Source organism: Sebastes fasciatus, chromosome 12 (genome assembly GCF_043250625.1).
Source record: "Sebastes fasciatus isolate fSebFas1 chromosome 12, fSebFas1.pri, whole genome shotgun sequence".
In the NCBI taxonomy this organism is placed as follows: domain Eukaryota; kingdom Metazoa; phylum Chordata; class Actinopteri; order Perciformes; family Sebastidae; genus Sebastes; species Sebastes fasciatus.
Genome location: NC_133806.1, coordinates 14,019,256 through 14,034,741, shown reverse-complemented (window position 1 = coordinate 14,034,741; position 15,486 = coordinate 14,019,256). Strand labels below are relative to the sequence as shown.

The following is a 15,486-nucleotide window of genomic DNA, read 5'->3' as shown; positions in this document are numbered from 1 at the left end:
TTTGAATATAACATGTTTTTCTTGATCTTTTCTGGCTTATTTTGTATTAATATTAGGTTTGATAAGTTTCTTTGTACCGAGAATGTTATTATTGGGGACATTTGTGAATGTTTGTTCTGTTGTTTCAAAATGAACAAAAAAACAATAAATATAATATTGGGGAAAAAAAGAAAAATAATAAAAAAGAATATATATATATATATATATATTTTACAATCAAGTGCAGTAGAATGTAGTTGAATGTATTACACTATATGATACTACTCCTTACTTTATAGTGTCCTCTTTTAAAACGTTTAAAAACAAAATCTTATAAAATGGCTTTTAAATAGTTTCTCTTCTTTTGTTTTATGCTTTTATTCATTGATTTATTCTAAGAAGTTTTATTCATTGTCTTTTATTTATAATTTTTAATTGACCGGTGTATTAACTGTTTTTATGTCTGTGAAGCAGTTTTAAAACTTGTTTTTGAAAAGTGCTATATAAATAAAGTTTATAAGAAGAAGAAGAAGATTAATAACAAGAATAGCAATTATTATTATTATTATTATTTATTGTGCAGATTTGGATGGACCATATTGCGTGGTGTAAACCAAAACTGATCTAAATGTGCACCAAAGCAATATTCCAATTACTCCGACGTAGGACAAGGAAAATCAACAAATTTTCACATTTGAGAAGCTGGACCTATTAAATGTTTGGCATTTTGCTTGAAAAATGGCTCAAATGATTAGCCTAATTGATTACTAAAATAGTTGTCAATCAATTTTCTGTCAATCAATTAATTGACTAATTGCAGCACTATAGTCACACCTGTCACGGCTCTAAAGTATCACAAGCCAAAAAGGTTGGAAACTATAGTCTTACTGGCTCGGTCTAGGGGGGCCCTGATCCTTCAAGGCTCAAGGCCGGATTACCAATGGGGCAACCGCCCCGCGGCCCCAGACCCTCAAGGGCCCTCAGGGACCCTCAAGGGCCCTCAGGGACCCTCAGGCCTAAGATGGTCTGGGCCAGCCGGGGGCCTATTAGAACCACTGAGCCTCCGTAGGTTTCTTAGGTAGAGTTAATTCAGGGTGTGAAGAAGACAATGACTTATAGAATTAAGGTTGATAATTATTTGAGTGAATTAGTCATTTCAGAGCACACTTCATTAACTCCAAGGAATATGAGTATAAATTACTAAACTGAGGGGAAGGTGTATTAAGCGTTTAGATTGGGAATAATTTTCATTTGAGAGAAGAAATTATATTTGGCAGAACAATTTATAAAACAGTTTCTCATAACCCGGACACATTATTTTTAAACAGTTCTTTATTGCAAATAATATACAGTGTGTATGTATGTATATATGTATACAGTATATATATATATATACATATATATATATATATATATACATATATATATATATATGTATATATAAATAGATTTTTTTTTTTACTTGTGTATATTCTTTTTACTTATTTAAGACAAGTTTTGCTAAAAATGTGATCAAATGTATAATCTATAATTTCCCTGACACATTATGGCACTCTATAACTTCGGATAGCACGGGAACGCAGCATACTGGCTGCCTCCCTTCACAACTGGAAGCTATCTATTTTTATCTATTTTTTGTATATAATGTGTTTTTTCCTGTATCTATACTGGCTTATTTTATATTAATATTAGGTTTGTTAAGTTTATTTGTACCGAGAATGTTATTATAGGGGACGTTTGTGAATGTTTGTTCTGTTTTTTCAAAATGAACAAAAAAAACAATAAATATAATATTAAAAAAAAAATAAGAAAATTTTGCTAAAAATGTGATCAAATTTTATAATATATAATTACCCCATGACACAATAATAATCGAATCAAATCATACAGACAAAGGAGTGAAAATGGTTTTAATGTACTGTTTGGTTTAATTTTCAAATCTTAAAAAATAAGTGGCTAAATTTGAATTTATTAATAAGAAAATGTTGCTAAAAATGTGATCAAATGTATAATATATAATTTCCCTGATACCATAGACACATTACACATTATGGCACTGTATAACTTCGAACAGCACCTGAACGCAGCATCCTGACTCCCTCCCCCTCACATAACTTGAAGCTAAAAAATTACAAAATAAACCCAAACAAACATATATATTAACCAATTAATTCATCACATATTCAACCGTTGTTGTAAGGATACAAACCAAATACCTGATGATATGTTATATATTATATCTTTTATTATAACTGTCCCTCGGTGACAGGACGTGACGTCAACACACACACTTCCTTTGTCTGACGACTTTATCCGGAGGAAGTGAAGCTTCAGACGGCAGCTGCTTCACTGGAGGGGAGGAAAAAAAGAAAAAAAAAAAAACTAAAAAAAAAAAAAAAAAAAAAAAAAAGCGAAGAGGCAAAAAAACTTCACAGGTTTGCAGGAATTTTGGACACATTTTGGAGACCAAACTGTCCCTCACTACGGGAGTCCCGGGGTCTGGAGACGGAGTCGTCGTTACCGGTAAACGCCACTCTTCCCCGGTGCAGTCGGTTGTGTTTTGTTGGGTAGATTTGCACGACTCTGCTGCCGCCTCTCCACCTCATCCATAGCCGGAAGTCTGTGAGGATGGTCGATTGCTTTTTTTTTTTTTCTTTCGCTTCAGTTTTTTTTATCCTTTGCTTTTTTTTTTTTTTTTTGCTTTGCTTGTTATTTTTTTTTCCCGAGCAGAGCAGAGCAGCTGCAGGAGGTTCACTACTACACACACACACTGAGCTGAGCTGAGCTGTCTGCTACTAGCTCACTGTATGTTAATCAGACACGAAAGGCCTGATTAACTACAACATGGAGTCCTTCTGTTGAGCTGCGGCTGCACTGTAAACAATGTCTCCTTCTGGGGCTTTGCAGTAAAGTTAGCTTCATGTTGGTGTTTTTATAGTTCATTATGATGAAGCTAAGAATCTGCTGTAAATAGCAATACAAGCTCAGTCAGCCCAGCTATTGTTTATTGGTGCTATAATATATAAACAATCCACACACCTTACGTTTGAAGTCCAGCAAAGAAAGTTGATGTCTAATGTTATCTAGTGTATATAATGTCTCATTCTGGGGCTTTGCATTAAAGTTAGCTTCATGTTGGTGTTTTTGTAGTTCATTATGATGAAGCTAAGAATCTGCTGTAAATAGCCTATCAGCTCAGCTATTGTTTATTGGTGCTATAATATATAAACAATCCACACACCTTACATTTGAAGTCCAGCAAAGAAAGTTGATGTCTAATGTTATCTAGTGTAAATAATGTCTCATTCTGGGGCTTTGCATCAAAGTTAGCTTCATGTTGGTGTTTTTGTAGTTCATTATGATGAAGCTAAGAATCTGCTGTAAATAGAGCTCAGTCAGCTCAGCTGTTGTTTATTGGTGCTATAATATATAAACAATCCACACACCTTACATTTGAAGTCCAGCAAAGAAAGTTGATCTCTAATGTTATCTAGTGTAAATAATGTCTCATTCTGGGGCATTTCATCAAAGTTAGCTTCATGTTGGTGTTTTTATAGTTCATTATGATGAAGCTAAGAATCTGCTGTAAATAGAGCTCAGTCAGCTCAGCTATTGTTTATTGGTGTTATAATATAAACAATACACCTTACACTTGAAGTCCAGTAAAGAAAGTTGATCTCTAATGTTATCTAGTGTATATAATGTCTCATTCTGGGGCTTTTCATTAAAGTTAGCTTCATGCTGGTGTTTTTGTTGTTCATTATGATGAAGCTAAGAATCTGCTGTAAATAGCAATACAAGTTCAGTCAGCTCAGCTATTGTTTATTGGTGCTATAATATAAACAATACACCTTACACTTGAAGTCCAGCAAAGAAAGTTGATCTCTAATTTTATCTAGTGTATATAATGTCTCATTCTGGGGATTTTATTAAAGTTAGCTATAGGGTTGGTGTTTTTATAGTTCATTATGATGAAGCTAAGAATCTGCTGTAAATAGAGCTCAGTCAGCTCAGCTGTTGTTTATTGGTGCTATAATATAAACAATCCCACACCTTACACTTGAAGTCCAGCAACGAAAGTTGATCTCTAATGTTATCTAGTAGTGAATGTATTGATCCAAAGACTTATCTATGGAAGCTTTTATTGGAGGAGGTGTGGTGGGAATAAAAAGCCATGCAAAAAACAACAGATTAAGATAAGTATGGAAGTTTCTATTGGACTTTATTAGTTGTAACCCACAAAAGACATTCCACAAATGTGTACCATGATCTGTAAATATTTCACTATCCACAAACATGTATTTTTGTATTTGTGTTATGTAAAGTCACGTCCACAAAAATACAGGGAGATTTGCAAATACGCATAACTTACTCTGTAAATATAGGTATTTTAAGGTTTACATGTAAAGTGTTATCTACGCATTTGCAGATCGCTTCCTGTGGATTTATGGGCCACATGACATTTGCGAAATAGATGCACAAATGTGTAGATATCACTTTAAATGCAAACCTTAAAATACGTATTTACAGATTTAAGTTATGCGTATTTTTGTGGATGTGACTTTACACAACACAAATACAAAAATGTATGTTTGTGGATAGTGAAATATTTGCAGATCATGGTACACATTTGTGGAATGTCTTCTGTGGGATACAACTAATAAAGTACAATAAAAACTTCCATACTTATCTTAATCTGTTGTTTTTTTGCATGGCTTTTTATTCCCACCACACCTCCTCCAGTCAGTTAGTTATTAAACCTTTATGATCCCTCTTGTCACTCACAGTCCACCTTTTGTTTATCTCTTTTTTATTAATTGGATGTTTGCCAGTAGGATCCTGCAGGGCTGGCTGGGCCCAAGGCTGCATGACCGACCAGGCAAAGTGAGCAAGAGCCCCCCAACACACCTTCAGGGGCCCTCAAACACCCCCAGCTTCACTGTGTGGCAATTAGTTTGAGTTGGTAAGATATGTTTTTACTTGTCATGGCAGGAAGACTGTGGGCCAACATTAATTTTGCCGTCATTCATTTCATTGTAATTTTATCTGGGGATGTGTCAGTATATAGGGGTGGGGTGGGGAGGGGGGGGGTTTAGGGGCGGCTGTGACATGTAGTGTAAATATTAAGACCACGTCGACAACAACAAAATGTACAAATCGTGGAAGCAAACAATATAAACAATATCTTATATATAAAACATAGCAGGCATAATACATATTACACATAAACAGGGTAGAGATAAACATAGGGTAGAGGAGGTCGTCCACCAATCGGAAGGTCGGTGGTTCGATCCCCGGCTGCTCCGGGTCACATGTCAATGTGCCCTTGAGCAAGACACTTAACCCCAAATTGCTCCCGAAGGCATAGCCATCGGTGTGTGAATGAGTATGTAGATAAGATCCTGATGGGCAAAGTTGGCACCTTAGCAGCCTCTGCCATCAGTGTATGAATGTGTGTGTGAATGCTGACATGTAGTGTAAAGCGCTTTGAGTGGTCGGAAGACTAGAAAAGCGCTATATAAATGCAAGTCCATTTACCATATGCAGTATCAATTAACCTGCTACGGGTCTTACGGTTGGTCCAGCGTTATTACCCGTTCAGGAGACTGTGCCTGAAATAGGGGCCCTCTGTGGAAACTAAAGAGGAACTCTGCTGATTTTACACACTCAAGTGTTTTTACAGGTCTTACGGAGTACTATGTTGTCACGATACTGAAATTTCTATCTTCGATACAATACCTTGAAAAATATCGATATGCATTACCAATTTCAATAGGCCTACCACGGAGGGAAATTGACACAACATTGAGGGGATACAATTTTAGATTTTTATTAAGAGATAGATATTGGTGTGTGTGTGTGTGTGTGTGTCAACTCGCTGTCAGAGAGAAGAGAGGGCAGAAAGCGCAGCTGATACCAGTGTATTGATACTGTGGAAAATGAGTATTGAAACCGTTTGTACCATATGTAGTGATACTTTGATACACTATAGTACTACAGTACCCTTTAAAGCCCTACAATATGTTATCTGATATGTTGCTTAAAAGTTGCATATTCCTAAATTAAACTATTTAATAAAATAACCACACAGCTTGGGCTGCAACTAACAATTACTTTCACTGTAGACCAAGTTGTTTGGTCTAGTTTGTCAATCAGTGTTTCCCAAAGACCAAGATGACGTCCTCAAATGTCTTGTTAAAAAATGACTCAAACCGATTAATCGGTTATCAAAATAGTTGGCGATTAATTTAATAGTTTACCACTAATCAATAAATAGGTTGCAGCTATACATATAGCAAACCTAGAGTTTAATGGGAGATTAATAGGGGAGTTGGTGCTCATTTTTGCCCTGGGTCCCCTAGAAGCATTATCTTGTCAAAAAGGTAATTATTCTAGTATTTTTTTATTGATCATGAGGAGGAAAATATAGCATATCTTTGTGGGTGTGGGAGCTCATCTGTCACACTCCTGTCTTCATAATTGGAAACGCAGTACTCCTGTGATGATAAATTACTCATGTAGGTAAATACCATCCTAGTGTTAGTGTTAGTTCTTGTATTAGAAGACCTGTCAGTCCATTTGGGAATGATAACAGGTTACACTTCTTTCTTTTTTTGCACTTTTGTTTACATATAGATCATTTGAATATTGTGCCTTTAACTGCTATTGTCTCTGTGCACTTTTGGTTGTGTCATCTTTGCAGTATTTGTATGTCACAGTTATTACTGCAAAGTTACCAGGTAGTACTTATTAGATCATTACAGTAATTAATTGTTGCTGCTTTTGTGTCGTTGCAGAAATTATGGAAGACTCTCATTTTAATTCATCGTATTTCTGGTCTCCCATCCCCACTGTACCAGGACAGGTAAGGAATCAAGAATATGTAGTTTATTCAGGATTCACATGAAGAAGAAGCTCCTTTTGAGGAGTGTTTTGTGACTTCAAGAGGAGTTTGATTGAAGGAGTCCAGTCTGGTTAATCAAAGAAATCTCCTCTCCACTGACAGCTTGAGAATGCCATGTTCCTGAACAAGGTGAAGGAGCAACAGGAGAAGAATGCTTCCTTCGCTCCGTCTTCTGCATCCCACTACCAAACCGCTCTTCTCACCATCCCCACTCACACCATGAAGACAGATGGAGGAGGGCAGGCTGGCGGTGTGGCCCACCTCCACCCGGCTCACAGCACCCAGAACATGCTGTCTGTCCCCTCCACGGGCATCATGACAGCAGGTGAGTCTGTCTCTGCATGGAGGAGCCTCTGGAACTGCTAATCATATTTATTCCACGATACGTGGCATAATATCTAATGATCAAAGTACAAGTTAAAGCTGGGGCACACCAACCCGACATCAAAGAACTAGCAGCGACGAAGGCCGCCCGTTGAGTCGCCTCACGTCGCTTTTGTCTTGGCCAAAAAGTTGCACTCGAACACACCACAAAGACGACAGCCGACGGCCAACTACCACGGACGCTTGCATGAGATGAAATAACTCTGCTCACAAGCCTTGTTAGACGTGGGAATCAAATGTCTGTATTATTTAAAAAAATATATATTTGTCTACATGAAAATGTTATCAATAAGACCTTTAAAATCAGAAGAACATCGAAGGTTGAGGCTGGATTAAGTTTAGTTCTGAACCTTAAAATAACAGTGATGCATTAAATGATTTAGTTCAAGCAGCGCCGTGGGCTACGAGCCAGCAGAACAACTCTGAGTAAAATGAACACCTGTGTCTCCGTTTATGGTATAACCTCAGGCCTTTCTTTCAAATAACAGAACAGCAGCGCTGTGCTGTCACATTCTTTTTTAGCACTTTCTTAACACTTCCAGGTTTAGCAGATGGTGCACAACATTGTTTGGTAATACATGCTTTTTTAAACAGAATAATAGGGAATCACTGGACAAAGGCCACTTCAAAAATAAGTTTAAATAAAAAAAATACAATGAATAAAATAATAAGTAAAATAAATTGTCTGAAAATTAAATGTAAAAATAATATGTAATATTTAAGCCTTTCAAGATAAAAAAGATATCTTGAAATTAACTGGAAAAATTCATTTTGAGCTATATTTCACTAGTATTAGTAATGCTCAAAAGTAGTCACTTAAGAAGATATTCAAGATGCATTGTCTAAAACAAGTCTCTGTATTTCACTAAAATGTTACTTGTTTGGTGATTGTGTCTTATATTAAGTGTTATGAGATATTTTGACTAGTAATTAGGCAAATATACTTGATAAGATTTTGCGTTTTTGCAGTGAATTCCTGAACTTCAAGGACAAACTGTAATCACGGGAAGAACACAGTCCAGTCACCTTTTGTAATGTGTGATTATTTCTTTTTTTGTCATTTTGAAGCTGGTCTGGTCATCACAACTCCTCAGGGAACGCTAGTCTCTCCCACCTCCTCTCAATCGTTTGTCTCTGGTCATCCAGCGACGACCATGATTGTTTCAGCGCTCCATTCTGCAGGTAAAGCACACATAATGACACACACATGACATGTAATATGTACGTCGTATATGGATCTAAAATGTGATGCTTTTCTGCGACTAAGACTCTCAATACAATTTATAATTTGAATATAAAGTAAATTCATTTAAACTGCATCAAATGTTTCTTGGGTGCAACTGCAGCCGCAACTACATATAATAATGTAAACTGACAACTAGAGCTGCAACAATTAATCAATTAGTTGTCAACTAATACATTAATTGGCAACTATTTTGATTGATTGAATAATTAGTTTGAGTAATTTTTTTAAGAAAAAACGGTCTAAATTCTCTGATTCCAGTTTCTTAAATGTGAATATTTTCTGGTTTCTTTACTCCTCTATGACAGTAAACTGAATATCTTTGAGTTGTAGACAAAACAAGACATTTGAGGACGTCATCTTGGGCTTTAGGAAACACTGATCGACATTTTTCCCCATTTTATAGACCAAACAACCAATCGATAAATCAAGAAAATAATCGACAGATTAATCAACAATGAAAATAATCGTTAGTTGTATTACTGTATTATAGCAACACTAAAGACCGTATTCTGACTGAAACCAGCATTTTCACAAATGTCAGTGCTTGCTGGTTTTTGTAGGTGTACAAATATTTGCTTATGCGGGACTAACCATTTGAGGCTACAAGAATCAGCAGAACCAAAAACAAATTGTATTTTAAATCAAGACTCAGGACACCAATTTTTCATTTAATCCAATTCTGCCACATGTAATGTTGTTTTAGTGATTTGGAACATGATCAGACCTGTTGGCTTTTGTGATTGTCCTCGCTATACTATGCTGTGAGAGAAAAAATACAATTTGATTTTGTTCAGCTTTCTCTTAATGATATCTCTGAGTTATGATCGCTTTTCTTCAAAGCACAGATTGATCTCAGGGGTTACAAAGCAATAAAACTAGAAAATGAGCAGTTAATGATTTAATTTCTTATCCAGGCTGTGCCAGTAACTCATGGTGCGACGCCTTTAAGTCTGTTTTTTTTTTTTAAAACTAAAAATATCTTCCACATGCAGATGTTGTCACAGCTTGCTTATAAAATCTTGCCATACTTGTGCTTTTTTACTTATTTTAGGGCTGTCAATCTATTAAAATATTTATATTTATAAATATAATATTTATAATAATATTTTGTGATTAATCGCACATTTTTTATCTGTTCAAAATGTACCTTAAAGGAAGATTTGTCAAGTATTTAATACTCATAAATAAATAAATATGTTTGCTTTATGCAAATGTATATATATATTTATTATTGGAAATCAATTAACAACACAAAACAATGACAAATATTGTCCAGAAACCCTCACAGGTACTGAATTTAGCATAAAAAATATGCTCAAATCATAACATGGCAAACTGCAGCCCAATAGGCAACACTGTGTCAGTGTGCTGACTTGACTATGACTTGCCCCAAAACTGCATGTGATTATCATAAAGTAGGCATGTCTGTAAAGGGGAGACTCGTGGGTACCCATAGAACCCATTTTCATTCTCATATCTTGAGGTCAGAGGTCAAGGGACCCCTTTGAAAATGGCCAAGCCAGTTTTTCCTCGCCAAAATTTAGCATGCGTTTGTAGCATTATTTATGACATGGTTGGTGCTTTAAAACTGAGCCTGTTACAACCTCTGACTGATCAATTGCATTAATGCGTTAACAAAATTTGTGGTGTTAAAACGAATTTGCGTTAATGTGTTATCGCGTTAACTTTGACAGCCCTAATTTATTTAATACTTTTATTAGGAATCAATATTCAGGGCTTAATGATAATTTCAAATAATTATGTCACCATGATGTCGTCACTCATTCAGCTGAAAGAATGAGCACAGTTAAAAACATGAGACTTCCTGCAGCACATTTTGATCTTCGGTTTGATGTCAATATACCCGTAGACCAATAATATGCAGAAGGGCGCAGGAGTGTTCTCTTCTCTTAAACTACTGCTGTTGCAGAAAAAAAAGAAGGGGACGTGGCGTCTCATGTGGTCCATGTGATGCCAGCGCCCTCCAAACGAGGCAGAAAGAAGAAGACAGCGCTGTCCAGGGTCGGTCCTGTGGGCGGACCAGGAAATGAAACGCTAATACTGGCTCATCTAACAGCTGGTGGCCAGGTAAGAAAATACTATTAATGTAGAAAGGGAAATCTAATAATAAAATAGTAAATAGATAATAAAAAAAGATGATAACTTTGAATATTATTTTTGACAGGTGGCTTCTTTGCAGCATCATCATGTAGACCCATATGACCTGTCAAATGAAGAGGAAGACCATGGCCCAAAAGACAGCACTAAGACATACAGGTACGGTGTCAACAAACAAACAAACAACACCTGCTGTGCCTCCCCCATTTCTCCTCGCTCTAGCTGTGGAATGCAAACACACCTGTTCCTCTGTGTCCTGTCCAAATCAAAATAGAGCTATTCAGCTTTCATAGATTTACTAGGCGCTGCTGCATCTGACACACACACTTCTTCTAAACACTGCATGTTGTGGCAGAACAGGCCTGCTTTGTTATTATAGTAGACGGTTGATTTCTTCTCTTAGTGTATTTGAGATACAAATACATCAGTGCTTCATAGATGCTGTCTCCACCTCTGCACACATTGGACATGAATCGCTACCTGCTCCTCTACTGTCCTCTTTGTCTTTATATAGCATGCTCTTTGACTCTCTTGTGTCCTACTCTTTCACTTTTTATAGTATCTATGTACCTTTCCTTGTCAGTTTTCACTGATTTCTCCCTTGGCATCTTTCCCTGTGTTTACCCTCCCCCCCTTCTGTCTTCATTGATTTATCTTAATATTATTAATTTCCCTTTTTATTGTGAGTTTCATTTTCTATCATATTTATTTCTGTGGGTCAATACTTCATTTCCCCTGTCTCCACCTTCATCTCCTTTTTTTTTTCCTTCTCCAACATCTTCTTTTTCTGTATATGTGTCCCTCTTCTTCCTTCTTGTTCTTCCATCCCGCCCTCCCATTTCTGTGTCTCTCCGCCTGTAGGTGCCGGATGTGTGCGGCGACCTTCCTCAGTAAGTCTGACATGCAGATCCACTCCAAGTCGCACACAGAGGCCAAACCTCACAAGTGTCCTCACTGCGCCAAGTCATTCGCCAACTCCAGCTACCTGGCGCAGCACATCCGCATCCACAGCGGGGCCAAGCCTTACACCTGCTCCTACTGCCAGAAATCTTTCAGGCAGCTCAGTCATTTACAGCAGCACACACGGTACTGCAGACCCCTTCTCCCCCGCTACCGAACCACGTACCATATTCCCCTGTCCTCTTAACTTGTCCTGCCAAGTTCCCTTTCTGAAGGCCAGACTCCTGTCTTCTTCTTCCTCCTGGGGAAGAGATTGAGTGGCGTGCAGACGCATATTACACTGCCATGTTGATGTTGGCTCGCATGCTACCAGTTCCATCCAGAAGTGACCTTTTAAAAAAATTTGAATTCAAATTACGCTTTTTAAAGTTTGGGCTTTGTCCATTAGAAGATTTTCCGTAATTTATACCATAATCAGAATGGCCATTTGAAATGCATGGAGCTCTGTTACATCAATTGATACAATGATAATATTTTACCTTTTTTTTTCCATTTGTGTGTGTGCACAATACTTGCTTCTCTCCATACTTTGTTTGCATTGCATTTTCATTGCGTTTCCCCACTTTACATGTTTCTTTTGTCTGCATGTTCTCATTTTTCCTGCTAGTGCTTCTTCAACAGAAACACACACATTTAGAAAAAAAACATGTTAAAATGAAAGGTTACCTACTTCCGTTATGCTTCCCCATTTAACCCATTGTGTTATTGTTTGGTATACTTCATTATCTGTGCTTTTTCTTACACTCTCCATTGAATGGCGATACAAATCCTTTGCTGCCATACTCCGCTTTCCTTCTCTGCTTAATTTGTAGTCATCTGTTGCTGTCCTTTTTGGCTGTCATCAAATACATTTACATGTCATTTCTGGAGGGATGCCATTTGTAAAACCTTTAAATTACATTTAATATTTTGTTCTTCTGATGATGCATCCAAATCATCCAGGGCACAAGGATAAATGTAAAAAGGACAGAGTCAAAAATAATTCACTCTTTTGCTTTGTTATTCTGGGATTGTGATGTGATGTTGTGATGTTTATATTAGCACATGAAATTTAAAGGAACATAAATTACAACTGACGCTCCATAGAGCAGTTAAAGTGTAAAATTATACAGAATGTTTGTTGGTTTCTGTTAAATGATCAGTGTGTAACATCTGTATGTTTTCTTTAGTGTATAATCACCTGAAAATGGGAATCATATTTTCGTTAGATTAGAATGAGCCGTTCATATTTAAATACAGAGTGGATCCTTTTCACAGAGCCAACCACCATGTTTCTACAGTAGCCCAGAACGGACAAACATAACACTGGCTCTAGAGAGGGCCATTCGCGTTTTTTGCGTCGGCCGTCGTGGTTCTCCTACGTGCTTGACACATGGGAGAACTTTCAGTTGGTTGCAATCTGCAACCTCACCGCTAGATACCGTCAGATCCTACACACTGCACCTTTAACCGTTTCCAAATATTTTAGTGCAATATGTGGAAAGCACAGTATCATGTATTTTTTCTCAGTCTACCATTACAATCCTGTTTCCCTTTCTCTTTCACCCTCCTGTCTGCCCTCATCAGGAACCACACAGAGTCAAAGCCTCACAAGTGTCCCCATTGTACCAAGTCATTTGCCAACTCTAGCTACCTGGCCCAACATGTCCGCATCCACACCGGAGTGAAACCCTACACCTGCTCCTACTGCCAAAAGTGCTTCAGACAGCTCAGTCATCTTCAGCAGCACAATAGGTAAGTGAGTCACTGGTGTTGGGTTTCTCCTCTGCCTGAGTGTCTTTCTGCGGTCAGGTTAGATCACCATGACAGTGATAGGAGTCCATGTATGTACATGTATGTGTTTTTTTATCTAGGATTCACACCGGAGATCGGCCATACAAGTGTATCCATCCAGGCTGTGAGAAATCCTTCACGCAGCTCTCAAATTTACAGGTGTGAAAGAATTTAGTTTTCTTCTCATACAGAGAGTACATGTAATTTGGTGGCTATTATTACCGGTCTCATTCACTGTAATGTAAAACTTGTTTTAACCATTAACCATTTTTTCCCAGTCCCACCGGCGTCAACACAACAAGGACAAGCCCTACAAGTGCACCAACTGCAATAAAGGATACGTAGATGCAGCGAGCCTGGAGGTGCACATGTCCACACACACAGTCAAGCACGCGAGGATCTACTCGTGTGGTCTCTGCAACCGCACTTATACCTCAGTAAGACAAATGTCCATTTCTGAAGAGCATTTCTATATGAAACACTATGAATCGCCTCACGTGCATCAGACACCTAACAGCTATTTGACACAGTGTGTCCACTGTTTCCCCTCTACCTATCCTTCCCTCATCTCAGGAGACATATCTGGTGAAACACATGGAGAAACACAACCCAGACCAACCAGCAGCGCAGGCGGCACGACAGAACCAAAGCCAGGCCCAGGGACAGAGCCGGGTAGACGGTGCAGATGGAGGATCGAACCAACCTGGGGGAGCTGGGAGCGGAGGAGTGGACGGAGGCCAGCAGGGACAGAGCCAGAGCAACTATGCCCATACAGAAACCATCTCTTGTCCATTTGACCTGCACCAATATAAGACAGTATCTGCCAGTGACATCCAGTACAAACCTGTCAGCGTAGCTGACATTACTTCCCACAAGGACCTCTGTCTCACTGTGTCAGCATCCACCATTCAAGTGGAGCACCTTAACTCTTAAAGGTGATGGAAGGAGGGAGTTTTGGGGGTTGGGAAGTTAAAATATATTCAAGAAATTGAGGATGGCGAGTCGAAAGATAAAAGCAATACTAAGGTGATACAAGAACGTAGGAACACATGACTGTGCCTGAACGATGGTTTGAGGCAGACAGGACAAACGATATGGTGACGCAGTATACCGAAGACTATAATTTTGTATTTTTAATTTGTCTCTTTTTTCTTTCTTTCTGCCTTCTTTGATTTGTTTTCCTTTTGCTTAGCTGTCCTGTCTAAATAGAAAGTGCATGTAAAGGCTGCAATAAAGTATGTTTCAGTCCATCACAGTGATGGTTTTATGATAGGAGGAGAGTCAAAGTGCTTCTCTTCGTTGTTGTTTTATCACCTCCTGCTCTTCCCTACAAATACCGCTTTGGCCATAGCAATTTATGGTCTCTCTGTTGATGAAATTGATAGTTGACTGTGAAGGTACATTTTTATACTTTCATGCAAAGACTTTCAGTTTTTACATCAGTGTTATTACCTCTACTATGTTGTAAAATACATGCCCGCAGTTAATTCTTTTTAACCTTAAAAGGGACGCAGAGGTCATTTCCTTGTCAGGAAATAGAAAATATCAATCAAGTATATATGGATATAATGTATATACTACCAGTTTATAACGTATGACTGTGTGTTTAAAGGATGTGATAATCCATATAACCTATTTAGACCCATTCGCAGGCCTTCACGCAACCTTTGGGGAAGTGATGAGTCAGTTCACGTTTCATGTAATCCTATTGTACTGCTTTGTGTGTATGTCCTAAAAGTAATGTTATCCAAATGTGTTCTCGTTATTATACTTCCTCGATAACAATGTTTATAATACTTCTTTATAGACATGCTGACACATCTGAAATTTGTCTTTTTTTCAGCTTATAATACAATAAACCCTCTGATATGTTTCTCATTCAAATTTTTTTTCTGTTTATAAATTCATTATTTCCTTATGTGCCATAGTATATATATTTTCTCGGTTAATTTGTCAATTGTTTGGTCTATAAAATGTCATAAAATAAAATGACCATAACAGTTTCCCAAAGCTCCCTAAAGTTGTCATTTGACATTGAAGTCCAAAACCCAAAATATTTAATATCAGATATTCACATTTGAGAGGCTATAAAATGAATTTTGGGCATTTTAGCTTAGAAAAA

The 15,486-nt window shown here is 37.6% G+C and overlaps 1 protein-coding gene across 7 annotated transcripts; it reads left to right on the top strand.

Moving 5' to 3' along the window:
- The first annotated feature begins 2,290 nt into the window (after nucleotides 1-2,290).
- On the top strand, nucleotides 2,291-15,238 carry znf384b (zinc finger protein 384 b). 7 transcript variants are annotated; one of them, XM_074653247.1, is made up of 12 exons: nucleotides 2,291-2,502; nucleotides 4,815-4,942; nucleotides 6,777-6,844; nucleotides 6,986-7,208; nucleotides 8,336-8,449; nucleotides 10,444-10,601; nucleotides 10,699-10,790; nucleotides 11,493-11,717; nucleotides 13,158-13,325; nucleotides 13,445-13,523; nucleotides 13,643-13,801; nucleotides 13,938-15,238. In XM_074653247.1, the coding sequence occupies exons 3-12, from the start codon at nucleotides 6,782-6,784 to the stop codon at nucleotides 14,295-14,297; spliced, it is 1,641 nt and encodes a 546-aa protein (XP_074509348.1). In that variant the 5' UTR covers nucleotides 2,291-2,502; nucleotides 4,815-4,942; nucleotides 6,777-6,781; the 3' UTR covers nucleotides 14,298-15,238. The 7 variants fall into 7 exon arrangements, with proteins under 7 accessions (XP_074509348.1, XP_074509351.1, XP_074509354.1 ...); XM_074653250.1 differs by having other exon boundaries at nucleotides 2,293-2,502; nucleotides 10,714-10,790; XM_074653251.1 differs by having other exon boundaries at nucleotides 2,297-2,502; nucleotides 4,812-4,942; nucleotides 10,714-10,790.
- Nucleotides 15,239-15,486: the final 248 nt, after the last annotated feature.

Bases quoted from the DNA above. Each gene is read 5' to 3' on its own strand.
- znf384b (XM_074653247.1), top strand. From the start codon at position 6,782: ATGGAAGACTCTCATTTTAATTCATCGTATTTCTGGTCTCCCATCCCC. The intron at 7,209-8,335 runs GTGAGTCTGTCT...GTCATTTTGAAG, and splicing joins CACGGGCATCATGACAGCAG to CTGGTCTGGTCATCACAACT. The intron at 11,718-13,157 runs GTACTGCAGACC...TGCCCTCATCAG, and splicing joins CATTTACAGCAGCACACACG to GAACCACACAGAGTCAAAGC.